Source organism: Sinohyriopsis cumingii, chromosome 1 (assembly GCF_028554795.1).
Source record: "Sinohyriopsis cumingii isolate HCF-2022 chromosome 1, ASM2855479v2, whole genome shotgun sequence".
NCBI classification, from domain to species: Eukaryota; Metazoa; Mollusca; class Bivalvia; order Unionida; family Unionidae; genus Sinohyriopsis; species Sinohyriopsis cumingii.
In genome coordinates this window covers 80,488,768-80,509,447 of record NC_142961.1, presented here as the reverse complement: position 1 = coordinate 80,509,447, position 20,680 = coordinate 80,488,768, and the positions used below count along the sequence as shown (strand labels likewise).

The window sequence follows — 20,680 nt, the reverse complement described above, 5'->3', positions numbered from 1 at the left end:
GATTCTATGATACACTGCATTAATCCTCAAGATAGAAAGGCAATTAAAAAAATAGTGGGAGGAAAGTAATTTATCTACATGCGCATCATCAAACAATAACAATAATATGTACTCAGTTTATAGGTTGTTCACTACAAAAATTCCAGTGTGTGTGTGTGTGATTTGGATTTTTAATGTAGATTTTTAACGTAGCTTTAAAAACATTCAGTCATATCGCTACAATGTCTTTTGTTGTGTCAGTTTATAGTGATGTCTAGCAATGGGGCATCATACCACAAACATGTAGCATGATGTCCCACCCAGTCACATTATCCTGACACCAGGCCGACCAGTCCTAACACTAACCTCTTAATGCTGAGTGCCAAGCAAGGAAGCTGTTAGTACCATTTTTATAAGTCTTTGGGATAACTTGGCCGGAGTTTCAACCCACAACCTCCAGCATATGAGTTGGACACTCTAACCACTAGTCCACAGGAGCGGTGCAATTCCAGTGAATATGATTTATATCATTTTTTCTTGTATTCACTTTTGCATTTTCCAGCATTATGTGATTAACCCTAGGATTCACACCAAGACAACAATTTCAGATACATTATTACTTCACACGCCAAGACAGAATAGTCATCAGTTTCAAAAAGAAAACTCCACTGCTGTGCTGTAAGTGCAACTAACCAGGAAATCTTACTCTTTCAATATCTTCCAATGCTCAAATGCCAGGATGTTTTGTGTCCAAGTTTATCAAAATCTGTGGAGAAGTTTTTGGAGATACAGTTGTGTAAATATTTTTCTACTTCTTGTAGTGGATTAGCATCATTTATATAAATTTGGAAAGCCACATGTGCCAGGATGCTTTCTGTCAAATTGGGCCAAATTCAGCTGAGCACTTTTTAAAAAGTTATTTATATCATTTTCTATTTTAAGTAACAGTGGCAGTATTTATGATGAACCAGTATTATTTGTATGAATCTGAAAGGTTGCTCATGCATACGAAGTTGTAAAATAACGATGTAGCAGTTTTGCAGAAGTTGTTTAAAGTCTTTTCTACTTTTAATAATAACAGCCATATTTGATTGTGGGTCAGCATCAATTGTAAAGACTTGAAAAGAGCTTATGTCAGGATCTTATCAAGTTCGGTCATCAGTGGTTTTGGAGTAGCCATTTCAAGATTTGTCTGTTTGTAATAATGGTAACTTTACTCGATGGCATATTTATATCTGTATCAGTTTGATGGGCATTCATGCTTTCCATCAAATATAATCAAATGTTATTCAGCAGTGTGGAAAAAGAAGCTAATACAGTATTAAAGTTTAGAACAATAACTCATCCAAGTAAATACGCTATATGACCACACTGATATGCACTGCAGAATAACCTTAAATAATCATTTTTGTAGTTGGAAAAAGTTTATCATACAAATCTGACAATAGTTTCCAAAAATGTAAGAAGGGTTGAAAAAGCACTCTTATAAGACCTATCGCAATGAGAAATAGAAAAGAAAGTTTTAATCTTGGATAAAACAACTTATTTTATTTGTTATTTATATGCATGGCATTATATTCATAGTGCAATATGTACTTTTATATTTTTGCCCAGTGCTCACAACCTATCAAATGAAGATATCATAATACCATTAGAGTAACTACTGAATACTATAGACACAATGCATAAAATATCATTAGAGTAACTATTGAGTACTACAGACACAATGCATAAATACCATTAGAGTAACTGTTGAGTACTATAGACACAGTGCATAAATACCATTAGAGTAACTATTGAGTACTACAGACACAATGCATAAATACCATTAGAGTAACTATTGAGTACTACAGATACAATGCATAAAATATCATTAGAGTAACTATTGAGTACTATAGACACAATGCATACAATATCATTAGAGTAACTACTGAGTACTACAGACACAATGCATAAAATATCATTAGAGTAACTACTGAGTACTATAGACACAATGCATAAAATATCATTAGAGTATCTAATGAATACTAGACATAATACATATATTATCATTAAACACTGGTATGTGTCCACTATCACCTGTAGTATTTTTGTCATCAGGTCATGAACCGTCTTAGGAAGAGGGAAGTATTTCTGTGTTATCAAAGTTTTGATCTCTGTTAGGGCTGACATCATGTGTTTCTCTTCCAAACAAGTATGAATGATACTGGTAAAATATTCAGGTAATGGGAATACCCCTTCTGTCAGTCTCTGCAACAAATGTACTGAATATTAATTGTGCCAATGTTTAAAACTTCTTTCAAGCTGCATGTTCTTGTCTTTCAAAGTCTAAAAACAATATTTTTAAAAGGTGTCTGAAAACACTCATGTGACAATCATAGGTCAAGTGATACTACCAATGTGATGAAGCCTATTCAATGGCTTCAAAAATGCTGAGGTAGTCAGGAAAATAAGCTGTACTATCTCAGCACACGCCTTCCCATTTGCACGGACAAAGTACTCTCTTGGAACAGAAACTTTCATATGACCCACCCTGTAGCTCCATCAGCATGAATCTCTTGACACTTTCAGAAGTAACTTTCTTTACAACTGCAGTGTGAATATATATCTGTGCAGAGAAGTATTATGACAATTTGTGGTTTGGAGAGGGAATGTGCATGGCTAGCTTTTTAAGCTTTCTCACAACCATGACTTCTGAAATTTTGACTTAAATTTTGTTTCTTCCTTGTGGGTTCATCACATGCAATCCAACATCCTAGTGGACTTATCCTGAGAAACTTTAACAGTTTATATTTGATCAGAGTTCCCTGAACAAGTGTCTGAAATATTACAGTCTCCAAGTTATCAATGACACATTCAGTGCCCTTATTCAGGAGTCTCAGCAGAGGAACTTTAAAGCAATCCCTTGTCATCTTACCACTAGGATTTGCTATTTTGACCACACCTCAATGGATTTCTGATCACACACAGTTGGGCATTGTGAAAGATTCTGTTGTTGTTGTTGTAGTTGTTGTAGGGTTTAAAGCCATTTTTCAGCACAAGATAGGCTATACATGGCGGCCAGTATAAACGGTGGAGGAAGAACCCAGGAAAGAACCAATGGCCTATGAGAAGCTACCGGCAAGCTTTCTCACAGACCCACATTGGCAGAATATGAGAATCTAACCCACACAGACAGAGGTGAGATGATAATGATCTGTAACAGTGAGCGCTTTAGACTACTTGGCCACTTGAGGCCCCTTGGGAAAGATGCATGGAAAAGGTTGCCTTGATTATTAAAACGAAAGCAGACAAACCATGGCCAGGCCTGGTCAAGATTCATGCATAAATGAGTTTTGTTTGTAGGAGTTCAAGTATCCAATGCATGAGCTCTTGCACAAAAATAATTTCAAATTTTGTTGACAGATGATCAATTTTGTGTGAATAGTGTACTCATCCAAATTGGCAGTATCACTACAGGACCATTGTTGATTGATGTAACAAGCTTAGATTTTAAAAAGCTGATACCTTTAGTCCAATGAAATTAAAACTTATTTATAGATATGAACTAATGGTACAATCTGCTGTTATTAGAAAGAAGAACCAACTAACTTGTGTAAACTAGACTTTACATCTTTGCTAAGACTCATTTTTCTCAGTAGACTCAAAATATGCACACAAAATTATATCAGTTTTCGGAAACTAAGTTTGCACTGGAAAAATAAATTCAAAGCATTACTCCAATGTCACTGAATCAAACTGAAATACATAATTGTGATGCAACAACATATATATAAAATAAGGCCTGGCTTTCTCTGTAATAACACATTTATCTGTAGTTCTGGGATGTAAACTGTACAAGTAATCATCTGTCCAAGCTTGATTGTCTCACTGTAGTTTCCTCAAGATAACTTGACATGATACTAACATATTTCTATCATGGTGTACATTCCTAGGATGTCTTCAACAATATATAAAGATTAAACTTTAAATATTTACATCAGTCCAATGTAAAATAAAATTTACAATATTTAAGTATAAAAAATCAGCTTAAAATACATCAGTCCATTAAAAGAAGGAAGTCAAAATAATTACTTCAGGCATGAAAAGAAAACTTTAAATATTTACATTAGCCATTAATCTAAAAACAACTTAAAAATACTTACATCAGTCCGTGTAAAAAACAAGGCTGGTCTTCCATCATACAGAAATCTCTATAACATAGATTAGGATCTGTGTTTTTATTTACTACTGTTGAAACTACTCATAATACAAAAGAAATTCTATTCAAGATCTACAAATAATAGTATTATTTATTGACTCAGAAGTTGGAGTATTATTTTTTATTTGAAATCTGCTATTGGATGTGATCTGCATGAAATCCTAAATCTTTCATGCTCATTCTGCACATCAAAATAACAGTTTTACATCTGAAAAGTTGCTAAAACTTTTCCGATTGAAGCCTCTAGTGACTGTGATATTGTACAGTATGTTCTTAATATGCATTTGGTCAAATACTTTTACCATAATCCCACACTTGTCAAGTGTTGTACCTGTATTTATTAGCTGGAAACTCTTTTATTTCATGCATCAGCCAGCCATTAAAATGCTCTTTTTGACTTCTTAAAAAAAAACTTTAATTGAAAATGGTAGAGTATTCTGGCATGAAGGCAAATATGCACAAATGAGGCCAATTACCATAAACTATAGCATTTTCTTTTTTTTCAGAAATTAAAAAGTTCCCTATTTTTAGTACCAACAGCCATATCTGAAGGTGAATGAGCACCAAATGTACAAAAAAATAACCCTTCATGCCAGGATGCTTTGTGTCAAATTTGGTCAAATTCTGTTCAGTAGTTTTTGAGAAATGATGTTAAGATTTTTTTTTTGTAAGTGTGACCATATGTATACATGTAATCCCCTGGCTAGGTAAAAGCATAACCTAAATGGGAAGAAAAAAAATGATCTGTGCATAAAAAGTGTTACCGGTATCTATGCCCAAAAAAAATAAAAAATTGTTTCCGGTCAGCCAACCACCAATGTTTTTCATTGCAAACCCTAGCACTTCTCCCCACCCCACCCCTGGTGACAAAAATATGGTAAAAATGAAAAACAATTTTTTTTTAAATTGCCAAAATTGATTTGTGCATCAAATTGAGCTAGTTTAACCCAGTATTTGAAGTTCTTAGTACATTATATAAATATTCTAATAAGAATTAAGTGAACTACATTATTATGACTCTATGGTCCTTAATTAAGTAAAGGAAAGAGCAAAAAGCAACAAGTTTTGTAAAACTCGACAAAATATTTTATCTACCTAGAATAGAAAGTGAAAATTGAAAAATAACTAACAGTATTTGATTTAAATCCAAAATAGTCCAAGAAGTTTTATCAAACGTCCAAAAATATAAAGTACCATGTTGAACATATTGTTGTGCCTATAGTTTTGAATATGCTAAAATTCATGTACCCTGCAGCATGACAATGTGCAAACAGTCTTTTGATGCATCCCAATAATATAATCCAAAATTGTTATTGTCTGAAATAATTCCAAATTAATGTTCCAGTCCAAGAATATTATGGACGAGCACTTTGTATTTCCAGTGAATAATATTTTGAATAAATAATTACACCCAAATGAGATAATGAACAATCAATGAGACTGATTTTGCCTCTTAAGTTAAATGCAAGAATTAGAACATTCTCAAGGAAACAGCATTATATAAAAAGCAAAGACACAAAAAATAGAACCAGGACGAGGGTCAAAAGTTCATTAACGTCTAAGCTGTCAACAAGATAAAATCTGATTCTAAAATTATAAATAAAAACATGGCAAACATCAGGTACAACAGGGAAATTCCAATGTCCAAGACCCAGACCCAAATAAACATTTTTACCTCCATTGATAATTATCCTAATATTTGATCCACCCTCAATGGGAAATATTAACTTTGTATTCTGTTGTTTACAAAATCAAAACAACATCAATGTCCCTAGTCAGGTAAACAGTGAACTTGATTTTGGACAAGGTCAAGTCCAAAATACAATTATACATAATAACATGCAGGTTTATCATGGACTAATGTACTCTTCTGCTATGCTTATGAAGCAGTCTTCTGTTGTTGTTTTTTTAGAATACTTTCCAAATAATATGATGTGTAGGATTCAAGAGACAATAACAAAAATGACAAATTTTTATTGCTTTATTTTTATTTCTGTTATGTACTAAAATGTCTGTCACTAAATGCAAATTTGAAGACTGTTTTAAACAAACCCTGAAACATCTGAAAAACTGCTCATCAACAAGTAAATTAGCATTCTAGAATTTAAAGTCTCTGCTGCTATCTAAGTTTAGTTCCTAACCCATAAACATTGTTTTCTGGAATATTGACATAAATTTTCATAATTAATGGAGTCTGTCCAGAATGGATAAGATATTTGTTAACTCATTACCCTCACAAGTCAGGTTTACTCATCATGAGGTCGTATTCTACTTCCAAGCTCTGTAACATCAACATCATTCAATACACAACGAAGCAGGAGGTATTTTACAAAAAAGAGAAAGATGCAGCTCTGCAACAATACCAAAAAATGTAGACATTCTTCTGGTATTAAAAAATAAGAATAGAATTCTTGTGACACAATTTTCTCTCTCGAAAATTGCCAGTTTTAGAACGAGAGTTTGTGTTTGGATTGTAAACATTTTGTCATTAGATCCAAAGCAGACTGATCAGAACTGAGGTCCAACAAAATGTTTGTTTCTGGTCAGCCAATCATTCATTTTCTGTTGCTGACCCTAACACTTTGTGTTCCTCCAGTGGAAAAAAAAAATAATTCTAAAATTGATTTGTGCATTTAATTCAGTTGGTTTAGCCCAGGACTTACGTGCTACTACATTAGATATATTAATCATTATAATATATATACAATGTTAAAAAATAAAAATTACCCAAAAAAATCCCAAAATTAATTTGTGCATCTAACTGAGCTGGTTATATGATTATTTATAACTGATTAGTATATTCAATGTACTTAGCATTTGTACTGGAAGATTTTTCTAATAAATTCTCCATGAATATTCACACTGCATGTTGAGATATTTTTCAAAACCTTGAACAACCTTTGTCTTAGTGTGATATACACACATACTATGCTATACTAACCCTTTTTTCTTTACTTCTAGTAACATCAGATACACACATACACAGAGAGACATACTATGCTATACTAACCCTTTTCTTCTTTACTTCATGTAATATCAGATACATACATACATACACAGAGAGAAATACTATGCTATACTAACCCTTTTTTCTTTACTCCATGTAATATCAAATACATACATACATACACAGAGAGACATACTATGCTATACTAACCCTTTTTTCTTTACTTCAAGTAATATCAGATACATACATACATACACAGAGAGACATACTATGCTATACTAACCCATTTTTCTTTACTTCAAGTAATATCAGACACATACATACATACACAGAGAGACATACATACACAGAGAGACATACTATGCTATACTAACCCTTTTTTCTTTACTTCAAGTAATATCAGATACATACATACAAACATACATACACAGAGAGACATACTATGCTATACTAACCCTTTTTTCTTTACTTCAAGTAATATCAAATACATACATACATGCACAGAGAGACATACTATGCTATACTAACCCTTTTTTCTTTACTTCAAGTAATATCAGATACATACATACATACACAGAGAGACATACTATGCTATACTAACCCTTTTTTCTTTACTTCAAGTAATATCAGATACATACATACACAGAGAGACATACTATGCTATACTAACCCTTTTTTCTTTACTTCATGTAATATCAGATACATACATACACAGAGAGATATACTATGCTATACTAACCCTTTTTTCTTTACTTCATGTAATATCAGATACATACATACAGAGAGACATACTATGCTATACTAACCCTTTTTTCTTTACTTCAAGTAACATCAAATACATACATACACAGAGAGACATACTATGCTATACTAACCCTTTTTTCTTTACTTCAAGTAACATCAAATACATACATACACAGAGAGACATACTATGCTATACTAACCCTTTTTTCTTTACTTCATGTAATATCAGATACATACATACATACACAGAGAGACATACTATGCTATACTAACCCTTTTTTCTTTACTTCAAGTAATATCAGATACATACATACACAGAGAGACATACTATGCTATACTAACCCTTTTTTCTTTACTTCATGTAATATCAGATACATACATACAGAGAGACATATTATGCTATACTAACCCTTTTTTCTTTACTTCATGTAATATCAGATACATACATACATACACAGAGAGACATACTATGCTATACTAACCCTTTTTTCTTTACTTCAAGTAATATCAGATACATACATACACAGAGAGACATACTATGCTATACTAACCCTTTTTTTCTTTACTTCAAGTAATATCAGATACATACATACACAGAGAGACATACTATGCTATACTAACCCTTTTCTCTTTACTTCAAGTAACATCAGATACATACATACAGAGAGAGAGAGACATACTATGCTATACTAACCCTTTTTTCTTTACTTCAAGTAACATCAGATACATACATACAGAGACATACTATGCTATACTAACCCTTTTTTCTTTACTTCAAGTAACATCAAATACATACATACACAGAGAGACATACTATGCTATACTAACCCTTTTTTCTTTACTTCATGTAATATCAGATACATACATACACAGAGAGACATACCATGCTATACTAACCCTTTTTTCTTTACTTCAAGTAATATCAGATACATACATACACAGAGAGACATACTATGCTATACTAACCCTTTTCTTCTTTACTTCAAGTAATATCAGATACATACATACATACACAGAGAGACATACTATGCTATACTAACCCTTTTCTCTTTGCTTCAAGTAACATCAGATACATACATACACAGAGAGACATACTATGCTATACTAACCCTTTTCTCTTTACTTCAAGTAACATCAAATACATACATACAGAGAGAGAGGCATACTATGCTATACTAACCCTTTTTTCTTTACTTCTAGTAACATCAGATACATACATACAGAGACATACTATGCTATACTAACCCTTTTTTTTCTTTACTTCAAGTAACATCAGATATATACATACACAGAGAGACATACTATGATATACTAACCCTTTTTATCTTTCCTTCATGTAATATCAGATACATACATACACAGAGAGACATACTATGCTATACTAACCCTTTTTTCTTTACTTCATGTAATATCAGATACATACATACATACACAGAGAGACATAATATGCTATACTAATCCTTTTTTTCTTTACTTCATGTAATATTGGATACATACTCAGAGAGACATACTATGCTATACTAACCCTTTTTTCTTTACTTCATGGAATATCAGAAACACACATACACAGAGACATACTATGCTATACTAACCCTTTTTTTTCTTTACTTCATGTAATATCAGATACATACATACAGAGAGACATACTATGCTATACTAACCCTTTTTTCTTTACTTCTAGTAACATCAGATACATACATACACAGAGACATACTATGCTATACTAACCCTTTTTTCTTTACTTCATGTAATATCAGATACATACATACACAGAGAGACATACTATGCTATACTAACCCTTTTTTCTTTACTTCATGTAATATCAGATCCATACATACACAGAGAGATATACTATGCTATACTAACCCTTTTTTTCTTTACTTCATGTAATATCAGATACATACATACATACACAGAGAGAAATACTATGCTATACTAACCCTTTTTTTCTTTACTCCATGTAATATCAGATACATACATACATACACAGAGAGACATACTATGCTATACTAACCCTTTTTTTCTTTACTTCATGTAATATCAGATAAATATCCTGTTCTCTGAGTTTCCTTTTCCTGGATGTAGGCCCTGTCAAATAAAATCATTTAGTGAAAACCCCAATTTAAGACAACTACCTGTTCAAAAGTGAAGATAACAAGATTTTCAAGAAGAATCCAACAGCAGGCAAATTGGCATTATTTTCATTTAGAATCAACTAACATTACAGAAGTCTTTTACTGAAAACCATGAGTTTATAAGACCATCTGTTCAGGAGTAGTGATACAACTGTCAAGAATGCCACTGTGGTGGCCATATTGAATGTCAGATTGTTTAGAAACAACTCATCGTAAGGAGTCTTTTCGTGAAAACCCCATATAAAGACAACAATCCATTTTTAAATAGTGGCAACAACAATATTTTTAAGATTGTACATATGAGAGAAACTATTTTCATTTAGGACCAATAAGACCTTGTGATGAATGATCATAAAATTTTGTGGCAATCCACTTACTAGTTCAGGTGGAACAGCAATAACAAACTTGGAGCTATTGGAAGACAGGCCACTGCACAAGCATATTATCAACAAAACTAAATTCTACCATGAATATTCTCAAGTCCAGACGTAGAAGACTATTATTCCCTAAATATGACATACTGTACAAACCTTGACTTTGACTACATGGTACTGAGTAATCGAGAGGCCCTGGGGAGATATGTTCACAAGGGGTCCAACATACTGAAACAGCTGGACTGGAAGGACCACTTGTGTTGTTTATCGAGTTGGGATCTGATGTCACTGAAACCTGGGAGTTAATATCAATGTCTGTGTCAGCTACCTCTGGTAGCTCCTTGCCAACTTCAAGAACGTGAGCTAAATAATCCATCGGATCTGGAGGAGGGATCTAAAAGGACAAACAAGCTAGTAATGAAATGCCATGGTGCCAAAAAAACATAAATACAGAATTCAGAGGCAGAAACACAGCACAGTTCCTGTCCATGAATTACTACCGTGTGAACTTCTTACAACAGACAACTCCCCTAACACATATTAACAAACATGACTGTATATTTGTCTCATGTTTCCTGATAATGAAGAGATATAAATTTATCAAGACTGTTCATAACTTATATCAGGCCTATCTTGGAATAAGTAAGTGTACTTTGAACAGACTCTTCAATCAATTCATAAAAATTGGAAAAACTAGTCTGAAGTGGCAAGAATAGTTACAGGACTTACTAAATACACTAATAGGCAATCTCTATTTTGAAACAGGGCGGGGAAAGTCTGCACTGTAGAAGAAAAAGACAAAACTTATTAAATCTTCAACATTAAAACGAGCCAACTCCAGACTGTCTCAGTGAAATACTCCCTTCCCCATGTCCAAATTTACAAATTATAACCTTTGATGTTATTATAATAATTTCAATTTCAAACTAAATTCTACCAAATCATAATGAAGTATGTCTTACAGTGCTTTGAAAAAGTGTTTATGTCCAAAACTCGTCTCCAGCAAAATGTCAAGTTTTATTAATCGTACCTTGGATATTATCCATACTAGATTACAACATAATTTAAGCTCATTAAAAGTTGATCTTTACAGTGTTTAACTTGCTGACACCTCTTTTTGTTCCTGCAATGGAATCTAAATTACCATGCATTTCTTCATGTTCTGTCCCAAGTACAGTAGACAATGAAATGAGATGATGAGAAAATTATTTTCAATGTCATATGCAACTATTAGCTTAGACATACTGCTTTGGGGAAAGAGCAATGCAAATGACAAATAAAGTATTTTTTATGTATGCAAATGTAAAATCGCAACAGAACAATTTCAATAACTTGCTCAAATCGTGATTACTATTATTGTGACTGCTCTCTCTCTCTCCTATCATTTTTCATTATGCTGTCATGTGGTAATACTTGTATCATGTAGGGAAAGGGATAATTTAAGTTGTTAAAACTTGTGCCCAATCCCATTTTATCATATTGTGTCAATAAAATATGTTTAAACAATATAATTTTAATACAACACACTGTGGTTAAAGACAAATGCAAATGGCAGTGTCGATGGATTACAAATGAATACTGTAAATGAATTTTTACACCAATAATTGTGGATCTTTTGGTTCCTTTGATCAACAGACTAACACATTTAAATACCAGCCGTACATCCCAACCCCCAAGAGGTATAAGCGTAATTATTGATATTATAAGTGGCAAAAAACCATAATTTGGACACAAAAATTGTAATCTAAATATTACATGCCAGAATTTACAGCAAGTATGAAAAAGATACATTTTTAGTAACTAGCCTGGTTCTGTAGCTGGTAACAATTCTTGTCATAAAGGGCAAAATCATTAGGATTAGAACCAGAATACAAACACAAAATATACTGAAATATTATTTATATTCAGCATTCACTTCTACTAGTATACATGTGTAACTTTGGCTCAATGATCATGAACAGGAATCCTGCAATGAACATAGTGAGGTACTCAGTGTCCATCGGTTGTAATATTTTCCATCATATAACATTCACAATTCACACCATAAAGTGTGTCACTTAGCATCTGGTCCCATTTTCTTTAAAAATATAGACTGGTTCATTAACTATCTAGCATATCATTAAAATGAATCTGTTAAGCAAAGTTCACTTTTGAAGAAACCAGTCTGTTTTCTTGAAAGGGGTCATATACAGTTGCTATAAATAGCAATTAAGGAAAGTGATCTTATGCTATTCTTATGCTGCAATCACCTTTTTAAAAATATTCTCAAATTTATATTAGTGAAATTAAAGAGATAACAAAAATGACATAATCAACTTTATATTGCTTTATTTTCATTTTATTTTTTAATGTATGAGAAAAGCGTAATCCATATAGTTTAGCTGAGAACATAATTTGGTGATAAAAAGTGTAATGATTACACCAAAAGCATAATGGTTGGCATATATGACCAATTAATGTGAGACTAAGTGATACTATCTGAAAAACTGGCCTGAATGCAAAAACTGAATGCAACCAAAAATGTAAGGACAAATTACTGAACCGCAAACCAAATGCTGCCTATAATCTGTAAAGCATAACAAAATTACACATTTTTAATTATTCGTTTACAGTGATCTTTCTACTTTCTTCCCAAAACAGCAATGCTTTGAATTTTGTCTGTGATTGAGAAAATCATGATTTTATAATTATTTAGCTTAAACTGTTCAAGTTCCACCTAACACTGGCATAACAAATAATCTGTGTCAGTGACAAAACTGAACTTAACATCAATAAAGATTTGACTGTATATTATGTTTACATTTTTCTTTAAAATACTCAAATGATCTTAAAATATTTAAAATACATAAAAGAAATTGAGATAACATTAAATGTACTAATTTATATGAAATTGTTTCGCTACCATGCTAACAGTTTAAAAATGCAATGATATATTAAAGTATTGATTTTATATCTCCAATAATCAACTTTCTTCTGTGTTTATATGAATAACAAAGTTCAAGTTCAAAACAAGTTTAAAATGCTAGCTGAAGAGAAGAAAAAAAAATCACAAAGACAAAAAGAAAAAAGAAAAGTATAAAAAAAGTGTACTAGAATCAGTCTTATGCATATTTTTTCACATACATAATCATGTTCTTTGGTTCCATGTTATTTTGATCTACACCACTGGAATATACATAACTGCCGATGATGAAAACCAAACTCGTATCCTAAGATCAAAAGTTTCTCAAAAGAAATGGATATCAACTTTAATATGTACTACAAGATTTTCCTGTTGCTAAGAACTTTAATAAGTGCAAATTATTGAATGTAATCAAGTTGTTACCACCATGTTAATGCGTCATAGTTCCCTCCAAGTTATGGTATAAATATTGATAAACATTAAGACAAGTGGCACAGATGTATATGGTAGTTCTAGTTCAAGGTTCAAGAGAGCTCCTCTTTCAAATCTAGTTCATCCTGAAGGCATGAAATGAACAAAAGAAATATGATTATTGAACCCAACACACTAAGTACATGTACGCCATTCCATCAGATCTTTCTGTATGCAACAGTTAACAAGGTTGCTCTCTTTGTAACTAAAAAGGCTATGTATAACCATGAAAATGCAGGTGCACAAAGTTTTTTGCAGCAGTATAACTAAACATTCTAAAACTCCGTCATAAAAACTAGTAGTTGATACAGTTTATAAATTACCATTCACTGTGAGTGCAAATGACAATATTTTTGCTAGCACAGGTTACAAATGTAATCCTGAGGACAATTAATGCTGTGTACGCTATTTACAAAGCAGACATCAATGCATGTTTGTATCAATTATGAAAACAAGGTGGCAAACAATCAAAGCGTGAGTGGTGAATAAACACATCTGGTAGAGAGAAATAAATCCCTAGTTTAAACTTATGATATAAATAGAAAGGCTATATTATTTACAAAGAAAACCAACCTGGAAGACAACATGTCTGTATGTAAATAGTGGCATGAAAACATAAAAAGGTTTGAAGTTACAGTGATTTGTATGTACAGTGCCCCCCCTCTCTTATACAGTCCTCCCCCCCCCGCACCTGGAAAGTGGCCGTATAAGATGAGTGGCTTTTCCAAAGGGGGGACTATATTTGTGACAAGTATGTATATGTAATAAGAAGCTACAAATAACTTCAAAGCATTTAATATCTTCATTTAAAAGTAGTGCTAATTATTAAAAGGTTCTTCTTGTCATAAGAACTGACTAATTTCAAATTAACATACATTACCAGCTCTTACTCTTCAACATGAAATGCAAGTAGGTTATTGTTGAACTGTGCATGGCAAATCCATTCAAAAATGTCATTTAAGTCTTTGTACATACATTGCTTGGCATTTAAAATATGGTAAAAACTGCTATAAGCAACCACCTGTCATTTCCAACCACAATCGTAATGCACGGATCAATATTATTATATAATGCTGTTATGAGCGACCACCTGCTGAACGTGACCAGCGACCACAAATTCTTGGCAAACATTGCATTTTGACACTGCTATGAACGATCGCAAAATGAGGATAAACTCCACTGACCTTTAATTAATCCCTGTAAAAACGACTGCTCATACTGTTCTAAGCTGAATTTTTTTAAACAAAAGACTGCCTACCAATGACTCAATTTTTTAGCTATGCCTATAGTGTTTTATAGTTTATGTCGTAAACCAGTCTAAAGTATATGTCGATTATTTCCTAGTCTGGTTCCCTGCTTCGTATGCTCCCTGTGTTGTTCTCTCCTATTCGAATAGGGGTGAGCAACGCAGGGAGCATAAAAACCAGGGAACCAGACTAAGTATTCCTGCACTTAGCCTGCTTCCTGGCTTTATCGTAAGAGCCAGCATCCCTATCAAAGACTGTTTCGTGAGAAAAGACAGACACCACTGACCTATGTATAATCAGTTGTTACAATGACCACTTGATTAGTAATAATTGCTCTGATCAAAAACAAACAGCGATAGATGCTACAATCCATAAACCAGGCTAATGTACATGCCACAAATTGCCGTTGTAGTGCCAAAGTTGACATAGTGGTCACATATATTGTTTGTCTATAGAGCTAATCCGTATTGCCAGGGGTGAATAAGATCATTGTCTATTAAACTAGCAAGAGAGAATCATAAACAGGATTCGATAGATAGTGTTCAAGACTTGTGATGTTTGTTGTATTTTCCTCCCGATGTTAAGTGATTACATCCCAAGCACAAAGCCGTCGTCTATTCAAGCTGGTGTGACCAGGTTACACACTTTGCTTATTGAGTTAATCCTGTATGTCATCTTTGAATGAAGCCACTGACTTTTGTCTCTGAGTAAATGGTTCTGTTTCTGGATGAGATAATTGTTTCGTTTATTTCATTAATTGCCAGATATGCAATGCACATGTATAGATTTTTCACATTTTCCCATGGCCCAATCAAAACCGTCTTTATATTTGATATTACAACTGAGCACTAATAATTTTAACACCTTGAACCTTAATAACAATGGACAAACCTCCAACAAAAAAAGACAAATTTTAAGGCTGGAGAAAATAATTATTGTAACTGAAAGAAGTGAAAAAGAGCAGACCACCCGCAAAAAGCGGTTTAAATGTCAGAAAAACAAGTTTAGGTTGTAATAAAGGTAAATGAGTAATTCAGAAACGATTTCATATGCTAAAATATGTGATCTTCAAATGTAAATGTGATTTCATGTTTAATGATAGAAGTATATCTTTATTGCTGTATAATTTTGTTTTTAGATGAATGCATTCAATATTTCAGCAAGAACTATTAATAAAGAATAGAATGTATGTACAGTGATTGTGGTTATTTTTCTTAAAATTTTTCTGAAACTGGACCTTGGAAACTGGTCTTTTTGTACAAATCTGCTATGAGAGACCACCTGTCTTGAAAGACCACGTTTTGTTGGCAGAAGAGACAGTCTCTCATAACAGGTTTTACTCTGTAATTCGCTTTCCATTTACACCATTTTCCCACTGCCACAGAATATTCTCCTTATCTGTTACAATGTTGTATAGTTGAGTCTTCCCAACATAATTTTTTTTGGCAAAAACTCTTTAACTCTACCCATTATCATCAAGTTGAAGAATAACATTTACTTTTTCTTCTAAAGTATTAATTCTCCATTTATTTGATATGTTAAAGTTTTGTAACGATTTATTCCTATGTTGCCAATTGTTCAGTACTGCAACTTAATTATGCAGACAACATTTTTGGAGAGTCGACGAAATGCCTTGTTTATAAAGAAATTTATACATGTACTGTCCCATGATTATTCAGTCTTTGTCTGGTACCTTTATATTGTTCAAGTTTAATTCTGTGTGTTAATCCACAAAATCTATATTTAGCCTATGCTGACCATGTTATGATCTTGATAATTATGTCCAATCATAATCATCAAAGAAAATAACTCAACCGCTGTATGAAACCCAAAACTATTACAACATTGCTAACCCCATTTCCTGTAAACATCAGCGTTAATGATATACATGGTTCCCACGCTTTTCTAATTATAAATTTCCATGTCTTTTCCAGGATGAAATTAATTTTTCAAGGTTAACATAAGAGCATTACTGAATGGAATTAAAGAACATTTTGGATTATAAAACATGCATTTTCCAAATCAGAAGATGTTTCTCTTTCAAGACTCGAAAACATATATGTCAAAAAGGATGATCATGTATAAAACCACAAAATAAGTCACACAGAACAAATCTGACTATATTCCTATAAATTGGCATTTAAAGCCATTTCAATGTACAGAATACAAATTCTAACTTTACTTTGCTGACCTGCATTATGTTGCTACGTGGAAACAACATAATAAGCATAACTTATTCTGTTTCCTTTCAAACCTTTAATTCTTAAAAATTCTAGGGCAATATGTGTGCATGTTATGCAAAGTAAACATTTCCTGTCACAGTATGAAAAAAAAACCAATAAACGTAAAGTATTAGAATCTCATCTTGTAAGGAAAAAAGATTAACCCTGAATTTATGTATGCCAATAAAAATCTCAAACATGATTTTTCAACTAACCTAACCTCCTTAAGATGATTTGGTTAAAAATTCCATCATTTAAAGACATTTACAAAAGGACTGATTTAAATTTTGACAAAGACTTTCAAAATTATATATTGTTGTATAAATAAGGACCGATTTTTCTGTAAAATCAACTTTTCTTGTAGTTCAATAAACCAGTCCCAAAACCTGTATTTTTACATGGGCTCTTATTGTTTCTTAATATATAATAAAAGGGACGACTATTTCCCATTTCTCCTGCGTTCTATTTAAGATTTGAAACCAATGCTTCACCATGTAATAGTTCCGCACCAAAGTTCAGCTCAGAGATTTTTCTAATCCGGGTTTCCTCCGAATATTCCAACCCCATTTTTTCACATTCAGACATTTAGGCTGGAGTGTGGGTTCAGAGCAATTACATAAAAGAAATTTGCAATTTGCCGCCACCATAAGATAGCTTACCAGCAGGCATAGCAAATTTAATCTATGTTATATTGACTTATGCCTGCATGAAATTGATAGGAAAATTATTTATTTTCTCAAAAATGGCAAGTATTATATTCATTATGTCTTTAATCAGCTGACAGACTAGATGAAACTCTGCATAGATGAAACCTGACTGGGTACTCGCCATTTGTGTTAATAGTCACATGACTTCACAACAAACTCCTTTTTATTGACATTGTACAAAATTTCAAATATATTAAATAAGAGTCTGATACCTTTTGTCAAAACCAGAAAAAAACATAATTCTCAAGATATTTATTTCGAGAACTACAAGAAACTTTGCCAGTCAGAGTCATCAAGCAGTGTAGTCTGTATCCCTACTTCATATGCAGTGGTAGTCACGTGATACAACAAAACTCCGGAAGAAAGTCTCAGAATATATGTAGAGAATTGTGTGCTCTTTTCATTCTTGTATCTTTATTACAATCAGTACACGACTTTCATTTAATATTTTTTTCTACAATATACGAAAATAATGGTTGTGAGATTCTGTGTGCTCATGCGACTAGCAATTCAAATCGCTATTACCAGCTCAAATTTCATCAATGCATTAGTTTTATTGTCTTTCAGCAGATTACAGACATAAAAAATTTAATACTCGCAATTTCTGAGAAAATAATTTTCATATCGGTTTCAAGCAGGTATAATTCGATTTAACAACGTTTAAGCTTGCTAGCCCATCTGCTAAGCGGCTATGCTTTAACCCCACCATGTTCTCCTCTTGCCAGACTGGTTTTCATAACTTCCATATAAAAAAAGATATGGATATCTTACTGTCTGTGAAACAAAAAGTCTACCAGATGAATCTAATCTACTGAGCATTTGGATTGTCTCACCAAATATATTTATGGCAAGCACCCAAATGATCCACACTGCAACCTCCCAATATTCTGGTTAGAACTCAATAAATTTAACTCACGATCAGTTCAGTTACAACTCAATTATGTAACTGATTTGAGTTTCAAGCATCAAGTTGGAGGAAAATTCCCAGGTTTTTCCCAACTTTTGGCAATATTTGCCAAAATCAAGGACTTTTCAAGGTGGGAAAATTTTTTCATTTCTCCTGACTTTTTCATGCTTTCCTGTTAATCATGGGAACCCTGGATATAAAATTAACCTTAGTGGTGTATATACTTTAGCCAACACTTCCTTCAGTAATTCAAACCTGACGACGGGAAACAGACACCAGTAAAGATAATCGGATTACTTACCATACTGAATGAATTAAATATTGATTCTGGACACATATTAAAATAAAATGTGGCCACTTGTGAGGGGTAAATTTTACACTGTTTGCACTAATATGATGGCTGCTGGTCGCGTTTGAAGGGCTGTCTTTCTTGAGGGGTGCTTTTGAACACAAACTTGACAGTGCCAAGGGATTCTAGCTATAAAAAGTGGGTGGCTGCTGGTCAGTGGGGCCATTCACGAGGGGGGCCACTATACTGCAGACATCTAGAGTTTCCAATACTGCCTCTAAATTTTGTTCTTCAAATGTCTGCAGAATGGATAAAGGTGTAAACAAACAATGACCATTTTTATATATTACTATTTTAAATAAAATTTAAGCTTTTGTGCCATTTTTGGACATTTAAGTTTTCAATATCATTTTCAAAACCTACAATTGATACCCTTTATTATTTATTTTACCAATCAATATTATGACTGAAAAGGTGTCCCAAAATTTAGGACTCAAACAAAATATTTGTCCCAGAACATACTGTGCACAAAAAAAATTACTTAAAAAATTTACTTAAGGTGTCCCAACATATAGTGTCCAAATATATATGGTAAATAACGTAGGCATCTTTTTAAAGAAAAGTTGTTCTTAGGATTTTTCAATCTGCATAATGGTAACCATATTTGACAGTGAGCTGGCATAAGTTGTAAAAGTCTGAAAGCCCTTATTACCAGAAGCCTTTCTATCAAATTTGGTCCCCTTTCTGATTCTGAGTAAAGTCTTTGATAGTGGCTGTGTTTGATAATGTATCGGCATCATTTTAACAAATCTGAAACACCTTTAAACTTTAGTCAAGAAGTTAAGAGAATTTCTAGTAGTTCAAGACAATACCATTTCTTCCTTTTAAGTGCCAGGTATTAAAGATATCTCTAATATTCTTCAGTAATAATGAGATTTTCAAATCAGCTGATCTGGTACACACTGGATGCCAGCTTGACACAATTATCATTCAGGACAAATTAGACCTAATTAGAAGTATTTTGGTGAAAACTTCATGACCTAATGATCATCCATCAAGAGGAGTAGTGCCAACAAGAATCTTAAGACAGTCATCATGGCAGCCATAATGGGTGAATGAATGGCAAAATTTTCATGTAGGACTTGGTGAGAACCCTATTATAATGACGATCTGTTCAGGAGAGTAGCAACAGACAGATTTTAAGATGGCTGTTGTGGCTGCCATATTGGGTGTACAACACTCCATTTTCTTGAAGGATTAACTAGGTATCATATTAAAAAGTCTATTGCTGAAAACCCCATGTTGATGCAGACATCTATATAGAGTGGAGTAGAAATAACAATATTTTCATGAAACATGTTTCAATTCAAGAGTAACAATATCAAGATTCTCAAGATGGCCACTCTGGAAGCCATACTGGATGTCAGATTACCATCATTTTCATTTAAGACCAACTGGACATTTTGATTGTCTTGTGGTGAAAATTCCATATCAAAATGACTTTATGTTAAAGCAGAGTCATAACAAGATTTTACAAGATGGCTGCCATGGTGGA

General features: G+C 32.9%; 1 protein-coding gene across 2 annotated transcripts in view; it reads right to left on the bottom strand.

The window, feature by feature from the left end:
- LOC149807213 (SMC5-SMC6 complex localization factor protein 1-like) overlaps positions 1–20,680 on the bottom strand; it is a 109,041-nt gene that overhangs the window by 60,734 nt on the left and 27,627 nt on the right. For both annotated transcript variants that reach the window (XM_089963656.1, XM_089963658.1), the window contains exons 6-9: positions 10,537–10,774; positions 9,886–9,959; positions 4,125–4,172; positions 2,059–2,229 (exon numbers count right to left, since the gene is read on the bottom strand). In XM_089963656.1, the coding sequence (XP_089819782.1) occupies positions 2,059–2,229; positions 4,125–4,172; positions 9,886–9,959; positions 10,537–10,774 (531 nt within the window). The remainder of the gene's footprint in view (positions 1–2,058; positions 2,230–4,124; positions 4,173–9,885; positions 9,960–10,536; positions 10,775–20,680) is intronic.